Below are 9,778 nucleotides of genomic sequence, written 5' to 3'. Positions count from 1 at the left end.
GATGAGTCACTTCCTCTGCTGATGGTTTATGAGCCTAGGGATGGGGAAGGCAGGAAGCAGAACACAAGCAGCTGCTTCTCAGCTGGGCGGGGCCTCCGCAGTGGCTCACATAAGAACCACGTGGCCATGTGGATTCTCTCTGGTGTCTGGACCAGGGTAGGACACCCTAACTTGCCTGTGTGCCAATTCTCTCAGGAGGGGCTGGAGCAGGCTAACTTGCTTCCATCAGTGTTGCTTATTCAGAGCACATCAGTTTGCGTTTTGCTTGATTCTCTCCTTTTCACATCATGCTCCCAACACATCATCCGCCCCCCCATTCTACGCACACATTCCAAGATTCACTCACTCCAACTGTTCCTGGCATGCGCGTCTAAAATCATCTCACCTTCTAAGTGGCACTGTCCTTATTTAAATGCATGTCCTTTTTTTGTCCCCTAGGTGGAACTAGGGGAGAGACCAGGCCTCAGGCCTCCCTGATGGATCCTGGTTTCTGGCCTGCTCTCTGGCCAGGGGAGCAAGTGGATCTCTCCAGCAAACAAGCTGAATGGTGGTGTCAGAATCAGAGCTGGGTCCAGACAGGACGCTTAGAGGGCCACAGAATCTCCTCCTAAGAGTCCTTCAGCTGGGGACTCTAGTCTCTTCAGTTAAAGACATCAACCATCCTCCAGAAAGAGCCAGCGGTGGCAAGTAGTTAGCTTAAGCAAACCGGTCAAGTCTTTGGAGTAGCTTAGGCTGGAGCTCGGCCAACACTAGTTGTGTGGCATGCGGCAGATGCTTCATTTTTCTAAGCCTCAGTTTCTTCTTCAAAATGGATGCAATGATTATGACTAACACTCATTATTTGCCAAGCACTGTTCTAAGCACTTGTGTCAGCTCAGTTAATGCTGCAAACAACCTATTATAATCCGCAATTTACAGATGAGGAAACTGAGGTACAGAGAGACCTGCCAAGGTCACACAGTTGGTAAGAGGCAGATCAGGATCTTAACCTAGACAATCTGGCCCCAGAGTCCAAGCCCCTAACCACAGCACTTAGCCATCTCAAAGGGCAAATCTGGGGATTCGGACATCATCCACTGGTCCCTAAGTCATGAGGCTGAATACAGAATGAGCCAAGTACTAAGCTGCTGCCTTTGACTGACCCTGGGCGTTTCACTTTCCTTGTCAAATCTCAGGTTTCCCTCCTACAACAGGAGGGGCTTGAACCCCAGCTCCAGCTCAGCAAAGAGCTCACCATTTGCCTGGAAACCTGCCCCTCCCTGGTCCCTGTTCTGAGCCCCTCCCATCTCCTCAGAGTCAGCCCCCATCCCCGCAGCCTGTGTGGCAACTCTGCCTTCATATTTCGCTGTCTCTCTTACTCCCTGTTCTCCCTAAATTCAAAGCCCACTCCTTGTTCCTGTAGAACCCTTGCGCAGCCTCGTTAATCTTCTGTGACTCCCGTCTCCCTGGTTCTAATCCATCCTCCACATTCTACTGGAGCCATCTTTCCAAACGCTAATCTTTTTTTTTTTAGACAGGATCTTGCTCTGTCATTCAGGCTGGAGTGCAGTGGTGCCATCCTAGCTTACTGTAGCCTCAAACAAGCAATCCTCCCACCTCAAGCTTTCCAAGTAGCCGGGACCACAGGCATGCACCAGCATGCACAGCTAATTTTTTTTATTTTTATTTTTGTAGAGACAGAGTCTTGCTTTGTTGCCCAGGCTGGTCTCGGACTCCTGGGCTCAAGTGATCCTCCCACCATGGCCTCCCAAAGTGCTGGGATTACAGATGTGAGACACCTTGCCCAGCTCCCAACCCTAATCTTATTGTGCCCAGCCATTCTCCTCAGAGCAAAGACTATTTCTTAGCTTAACATTTGCTGCTCATCACCACACACCTATAACCTACGTTTTGCACTTTCTTTTCTTTTTTTTTTTTTTGAGACAGAGTCTCGCCGTCGCCCAGGCTGGAGTGCAGGGGCAGGATCTCGGCTCACTGCAGGCTCCGCCCCCCGGGGTTCACGCCATTCTCCTGCCTCAGCCTCCCCAGTAGCTGGGACTACAGGCGCCCGCCACCTCGCCCGGCTAATTTTTTTTTTTTATTTTTAGTACAGACGCGGTTTCACCGTGTTAGCCAGGATGGTCTCGATCTCCTGACCTCGTGATCCGCCTGCCTCGGCCTCCCAAAGTGCTAGAATTACAGGCGTGAGCCACCATGCCCGGCCTACCTTTTGCACTTTCATCCCTGGCGCCTGCATATGCACAGTTCCCTCAGCTCAAATGCCCTTCCTGCCTTCTACCACTGGATAAGCACAGATCCATCCTTCACCTGATAAGGACGACCTCCAATCCCTCCCAGCACCATCCAAGTGTTCCCTGCTTCCTCCTGAAAGAATACACACGTGCTCACAGTCATATCCTAGTTCTTCACGTGTCCTTGGCTGATCAGCATCGAGCAGGCTGGCCATTCCCTCGGGGAGCTTCCCATCAGCCAGTTCTTCTGCCTGCAGCCTTCCTCCTGTTCATTCATCTGAGCTGCTCCAATGCTCCAATGCAAATGGAGTTTTTCTTCCCCTTCTCAGACACTGGACTAAGAATGGGGGCAACCCAGGGTCACCTGTCACAGGACTGGCATAATCCCAAAGAGAAGCTGAGTGCGAGAGTCTCAGGCTTTGCAGGGTGAGAAGCCTCAGAGGGGAAGGCATCCAGGGGGTGGAATCTCTGTGGCTGTGGTGGCGACTGCACTGAGGCACTTGATGATTTGCAAAGCGCTCTCACATAGAGTAGCTCACTAAGTCACACTCGAGCCAATATTGCCATTATTATTACCCCCATTCACAAAGAGGAAACAGAGGCAGAGAGAAGTGAAGTCATGCGCGCCCAAGGACACACAGGTGGTACGTGGAGCTGAGATTTGAGACCAGGTGCGTTTGGCCCCCACAGCTGATGCCCTTGCGCTGGGGCCACACTGCCCCCTGGTGGCAGCGAGGATGGTGGCGGTGATGAGTATGCAGGAGGCCCAGCATTGGGACGCATTCTGGACTCTCCTCCCCTGAGCTTCATGGCCTCCTCTGCGTGGTCATGCAGAGGACCTGGTGGCCCAGGTTCTCTCTGGACGTATTTATCACCTCCCGTTGGCACTTTCCTTTTCCAGCCTCTCGCGTCTGTTGGAGCGTCGCACACCTGGGGGAGTGAGGGCGGTAGGGGCTAGACAGAGAGACAGAGCTCCACCGTTCCCATTGTTTCCAGGGCAGAGCAGCGCCAGGACAGGGCGCAGGCAGCCAGCCTCTGGTTTAGGGGGAACTTCAAGGGTTGGGCTATTTTTTTGTTCTGAGCTTAAAAGTATTCCTGAAATACACGGGCTCCTCCTGGAGACATATCCGTGCCTCTCCGATTTCTGTGGAGGGAGACAGTGGATGGACTGTGAGTGTCTGGACTTCCCCATGGTCCCAGGAGAGGGACAGTGGCTTGCGCAACCTGGATGAAATGTTTATGACGTCTGCTTGTGACTCTTACCTCTTCTCAACCTGCACCACACCAGCTCAGAGCTTGCACTTAAGAAATACCTGATGATGAGGTCGGGCACGGTGGCTCACGCCAACACTTTGGGAGGCCGAGGTGAGTGGATCACGAGGTCAGGAGTTCAAGATCAGCCTGGTCAAGATGGTAGAACCCCATCTCTACTAAAAATACAAAAAAAAAAAAAAGCCAGGCGTGGTGGCAGGTGCCTGTAATCCTAGCTACTCGGGAGTCTGAGGCAGAGAATTGCTTGAACCTGAGAGGTGGAGGTTGCAGTGAGCAGAGATCGCGCTACTGCACTCCAGCCTGGGCGACAGAGCAAGACTCCATCTCAAAAAAAAAAAGAAAGAAAAAGAAAAAAGAAATACCTGATGATCAATCCTCCATTTTGCAGAAGAGAAAACAGGTTCTCAGAGAGCTAAATGCCAGGCTTGAATCCAAATTAGTCTGGCACCAAGATCGGAGCATTTAACCACTATATTGCCTCCCAGTCCCATTCAATGGGGGAACAAACACTTCTACAGTCTCAGTATCTTCACAAAATTCCCCCACCACTCCAGTCTTAAGTGAGGATAGGCCTTCCCCCTGCAGCGCCAAATCTGCACACTGACCTTTACTGCACTCTTTCTTGTCTCCCACTCCCACTGGGAGCCCAGACACTGGCTTCAGAAGCTCTCCTCCTCCTCCTCCTCCTCTATTGACCATCCTCTTCCTCTCCCATTCCTTCATCCTCTCACTCTCTACTGGCTGCTTCCTACCACGAATTGTGGGAAATATGCTCAAATATCTCCAATTTTTAAAGTACAACAAAATTCCCCCTGACTTCTTGCTATGGTCTGAATGTTTGTGACCCCTTAAAATCCATATGTTAAATCTTGGCCAGGTGTGGTGGCTCACACCTGTAACCCCAGCATTTTAGGAGGCCATGGTGGGAGAACTGCTTGAGGCCCAGAGTTCAAGACCAGCCTGTGCAACATAGTGAGACCCTGTCTCTACAAAAATGGAAAACACTAGCCAGGCATAGTGGCATGTGCCTATAATCCCAGCTATATGGGAGGCTGAGGTGGGAAGATCACTTAACCCCAGGAGTTTGAGGCAATGAGCTATGATGGTGCTACTGCACTCCAGCCAGTGCAACAGAGTGAGACCTCGTATCTAAAAAAAAAAAAAAAAAAAAAAAAAAAGAATGCATGAATGAATAAATAAATTAAAATTTAAAAGGTCAGGCATGGTCTCAGCTCCCAGCTACTTGGGAGGCTGAGGCAGGAGGATTGTTTGAGGCCAGGGGTTCAAGACAAGCCCGGGCAACATAGCAAGATCCTGTCTCTATAAAACAATTTTCTTTTTTTTTAATAAAGCAAACCTAACCTCTAGGGTGATGGTGTTTAATGATGGGGCCTTTGGGAAGTGATTAAGTTGTAAGGGTAAAGCCCTCTTGAATCAGATTACATCCCTTATAAAAGAGGCCTGAGAGAGCTTATTGGTCCCTTCCACCATGTGAGGACACAGCTAGAAAGTGCCATCTATGAAGCAGACAGCAGCCCTCACCAGACACTGGATCCACTGGCACCTTGATCTTGGACTTCCTAGCCTCCAGAACTGTGAGCAATAAGTTTCTGATGTTTACAAATGACCCAGTTTAAGGTATTTTGTTATAAAACCTTGAACTACCTAGGACACATCTCATCAGCCTCCAACCATCCACATCTCTTTTCAGCCAAACATCTTGAAGATGTTATCTATTCTCTCTCCATTTACTCACTCCCAACCTTCCATGCTCACTGTTCCACTGTTCACACCTGGGGCACCAGTGATCCCCTCATCACTGGACCCCACAGACACTTTTCATCCAGTTCTTGTCCTCTTGAGCACATCAGCAACATTTGATGCTGCTGACCACAGCGCCCTAGGGAGCTTCTGTTATATTACACTCCCCTGGTTTTGCTTCACGCTCTCTGGCTGTTGTTTCTCAGTATCTTTTGCAGACATTTCTTGTTCTGCCTCAGTCTCATGTTGTTTCCCCCCATGGTTCTGTCCTTCTCACACTACACTCTCCCTAGGTGATCTTGTTCACTATCATAAATATATGCCTCCCAAGTCTTTGCCTGCATACACTCTCTCTTCTGAGCTCCAGACATCAGTCAACATCACCACCATCTGTCTCATCATCCAAGCCAGAATAGTGGGCATCATCTTGGACCTTTCCATAATCAGTTGTCAAATTCTGACTATTCTACCTCTTGAAGATTCTCCAAATATTTCTTTCCTCACTCTGTTGCCCGGGCTGGAATGCAGTGGCTTGATTCTGGCTTACTGCAACCTCTGCCTCCCAGGTTCAAGAGATTCTCCTGCCTCAACCTCCCAAGTAGCTGGGATTACAGGCATGTGCCACCACCCCTGGCTAATTTTTATGTTTTTAGTAGAGATGGGGTTTCACCATGTTGGCCAGGCTGATCTCAAACTCCTGACCTCAAGTGATCCACCCGCCTCAGCCTCCCAAAGTGGGATTACAGGCGTGAGGCACCATGCCCAGCCAGATTCTCTAAGCTTTGATAGTTAAGAGGCATGGCTTTGGAGATGGATTGGACTCTATACTAACTCACTATTTGTCCAGCAGAATGACCAAAGCAGGCTTAGTTACTTAACCCTCTGAGCTCCCTCATCCATAAAACAAGGGTAATGGAAATTGCTCCTTGGATTAAATGAAATGAAGTATGTGACTACCAGGGCACAGCCATTAGTACAAGTAAGCTCTCAATAAAGGGCAGCCATCATCTGCTCTCATTGTCATTAATACTCCTCTCTATTCCTCTCCTCACCACCAAGCTTCCTGGCTGGTTGCCGTGCCTCTGGTCTCTCTCTCCTGCTCTAAGACATTCTCCAAGCCACAGTGGGTATGAGCTTTCTCAAACATGTAGCTGACTATGTTAGTCCCCTCTCTGAGGCCTGGTTCCGGCTTTCCAATGTCCTCATGCTGAGGGTTTAGTCCTTGGCTTCAAGACTCTCCTCCCTCTGGCCCCTGCCAACCTCTTTAGCCTCATCTTTGGAGACTCCCAGTCTCTCCTTCTATATTGCAGCCCAAACCAACTTCTATCTCCCCTCTAACACACCTCCTGCTTTTTCTACACTTCATGACTTTGTTTACCCCCTCCTTTGTGGCCTGCACTCTATTCATCTGCTTGAAATTTATGACCCATTTAAGAGATGTCTTCCATGATGCAAGTTGCTTTGTTTCCTCCTCTGGGTCCTTCAGCTCTATGGTAGCACAGATCACAGTGGATATGATGGACGAGGTTTTGACTGGTTACCCCATTAGACTGTGTCAATTCCCTGTGACCATGCACCCAGTGCAAAGCCAGCCTCATTCAATGTGGAATGAAGAACGAGTATCAGTTATCCTAATCTTTAAAATGGCAGCATTGGCAGCCAGGCCTGGTCAATCCAGAGGAGAGAAAGAGCACTGGAGCCTGGAGGAAGATGAAGTCACAGAAGGCTCCCTGGAGGAGGCTGGGCTTAGAATTGTAAGGCCTCTGTATTAGTCTGTTTTCACACTGCTGATAAAGACATACTCAAGATTGGGCAATCTTCTGAGCCTTCCAAACTGTTCCAACCTGTGCCTGTTACCCAGTTCCAAAGTCTCTTCCACATCACAGAAGGCTCCCTGAAGGAGGTTGGGCTTAGAATTATAAGGCCTCTGTATTAGTCCGTTTTCACACTGCTGATAAAGACATACCCAAGACTGGGCTTCTTCTGAGCCCTCCAAACTGTTCCAACCTGTGCCTGTTACCCAGTTCCAAAGTCACTTCCACATTTTTGGGTATCTTTTCAGCAATGCCCCACTCTATTGGTACCAATTTACTGTATTAGTCCTTTTTCATGATGCTGATAAAGACATACCTGAGACTGGGCAATTTACAAAAAGAAGAGGTTTATTGGACTTACAGTTCCACTTGGCTGGGTAAGTCACACAATCATGGCAGAAGGCAAGGAAGAGCAAGTCTCGTCTTACATGGATGGTGGAGGAGAGGATGAGGAAGACACAAAAGTGGAAACCCCTGATAAAATCATCAGATCTCGTGAGACTTGTTCACTACCAAGAGAACAGCATGGGGGAAACTGCCTCCATGATTCAATTATCTCCCACTGGGTCCCCTCCCACAAAATGTGGGAATTATGGGGGTACAATTCAAGATGAGATTCGGGTGGGGACACAGAGCCAAACCATATCAGCCTCTAAGAACGATCAAGAGTGAGCAAGAGAGAGCAAGAGAGTGAGGATTTGGGAGACTGAGTGGCTCTCTGTTCTGTCATGCTTGTTCCTCCAGCTTCAGTACACTTGATGGGTCCCACCAACCAATAGCACAGCATTTTACATTTTACACGGAAAATTTTCACAAACTTTTTCATTTGTGTCATTAGTTGGTGCAGAGGCTGGAGTGGGGGTTAGGAAATCTGAGACTTCCCATCCTGCCTTGTCTTTGGATTGCTGTGTGACTTTGGACAATCCCTTTCACCTCTGAGCCTGTTTCCTCATCTGCCACATGTGGATACCAATGGTTGTTCCACACATGGGAAAGTCCCCATAGACCATAAAGTTCTGTGTCCCACTGAGCACTATTAATCTTGTTGTTCTAATTATCAGCGAAGCCCATGGTAGCTGCTAACCAGCCACCTGGGGGTCCCCAGAAAATATTATTCCGGGCCCCAGTGAAAGGGAACCTCTGACGGTCAAGGCCCCAGCAGGCCAGGAAGGGGTAGAGCTTGGGGGTTTAATGGAAATAGGCTCAGCTCCAACCTGGTTCTTCCCACTGAGGCAGCATTGGCTTGGGGAGAGGAAGGAGCAGCTGGCATGGCCTGGGTTGGACAGATGAACTGGGCTGACCTGCAGAGGTCTCGGGCATGAAGGCTGAAAGTGAAGTGCCCAAAGCCAGCCATAGCCAAGGAGGGGCTAGGCTCTGGGAGGACAGCTTCTGGGGAGGTGGGCAGTTAGGGACCCTCATCCCGCTAGGAGAGGGGCTCCAAGAGAAGGGATCTGAACCAAACTGTTTGTGCTCTGATTTAGAGCATTCCTGGCGGGCAGGCTATGCTGCTGGTTTGCCATCTGTGTGACTGTGGCCGGGTCAGAACCCCCACTGGGCCTCCCCCTGCCTATCAGCAGCAATACAGGAGCTGGACTAGGAGCTCTCTATAGAGCCCAGTGTTGTCTGACTCTGCAGAAGCACTGGACAGAGAGCCCTGAGGTTGTCAGGACAGTCATGGTCCAGTCTGCCTGTGGAAAACTGGGAAACCAGGTGCCCAGACCCCACTGACATGTTGGTTTTGTAGAATAGGGGTCAGAACACATCCCAGGCCCCAGGGAACCCCTAGTCTGGTGAAGGAAGCAGATGTGAACAGTATTGTCTGGGCTGCCAGACAGGCAAGCTTCAGGGACCCTCCCGCAGAGGACACCTGGGAGCCCTGAACAGGGAGCAGGCATCTGGCTTCTGGTGTGGCTCTGCCACCAGCTCTCTGTGTAGCCTTGACCAAGGCCAGCTCCCCTCTCAGCTTTAAAAAATGTATTTTTAAATTATTTTTATTTTTTATAGAAACAGGGTCTCGCTATGTTGGCCAGGCTGGTCTTGAACTCTTGACCTCAGGTGATCCATCTGCCTCAGCCTCCCAAAGTGTTGGGATTACAGGCATGAGCCACTGCACCCAGCCCAAGTCTGCTTTATCTTAATAGGGAGTGAATTCATTTTCAACTTGGGTTCCATTCAGGAAGTAACTCCTTCTATCAAATGTCTCTGCCCTCTGAGAGTGACCAACAGAGGAGTTTCACAGGACATGGGACTTTCAGTGCTGAAACCAGGACAGTTCTGGGCAAATCAATATGGTTGATCACTGTATGATATGCCAAAGAAAAAGGATAAAAAGACAGGTCCCAGGGCACCCAGGTTAGACAGAGACAGACAGAGCAAGCCCCTGTACAGGCATACAGAAAAGGAAGCTATTTCTGGGGTAAGCAGACAGCATTTTGAAGTGCTTCTTGGAGGAAGCAGCTAGAGAGAAAGATATCACAGCAAAGGAATTCTCATGTGAATGGAAATGGAGAGACTGAAACAAACGGCACTGATTCAGACATAACATTCCGACCCAGATAGAGTGAGATGGGAATGGAGCGGGGCATAGAAGAGGAATGGAATCCAGAGCACAACAGAAGCCATTGTTCCAGCTATCCCCAAAGAAGCTTTCCCAGCAGTTCCCTAGATCTCATGAGCTAGGAGTCTTTTTTTTTTTTTTTT

General features: G+C 49.5%; 1 protein-coding gene across 1 annotated transcript in view; it reads left to right on the top strand.

Annotated features, from left to right (window-relative positions):
* Positions 1-6,628: 6,628 nt before the first annotated feature.
* The window catches only part of LOC116476159 (olfactory receptor 2AT4-like), a 10,959-nt gene continuing 7,809 nt past the window's right edge, over positions 6,629-9,778 (top strand). Inside the window, 1 exon segment of the mRNA XM_058446238.1 lies at positions 6,629-7,018. Within this exon segment, the coding sequence (XP_058302221.1) occupies positions 6,629-7,018 (390 nt within the window).

Source organism: Hylobates moloch, unplaced genomic scaffold (assembly GCF_009828535.3).
Source record: "Hylobates moloch isolate HMO894 unplaced genomic scaffold, HMol_V3 SCAFFOLD_11, whole genome shotgun sequence".
Lineage (NCBI taxonomy): Eukaryota > Metazoa > Chordata > Mammalia > Primates > Hylobatidae > Hylobates > Hylobates moloch.
Note: the sequence above shows the minus strand (reverse complement) of the source record. Positions and strands in the feature narration are given on the sequence as shown.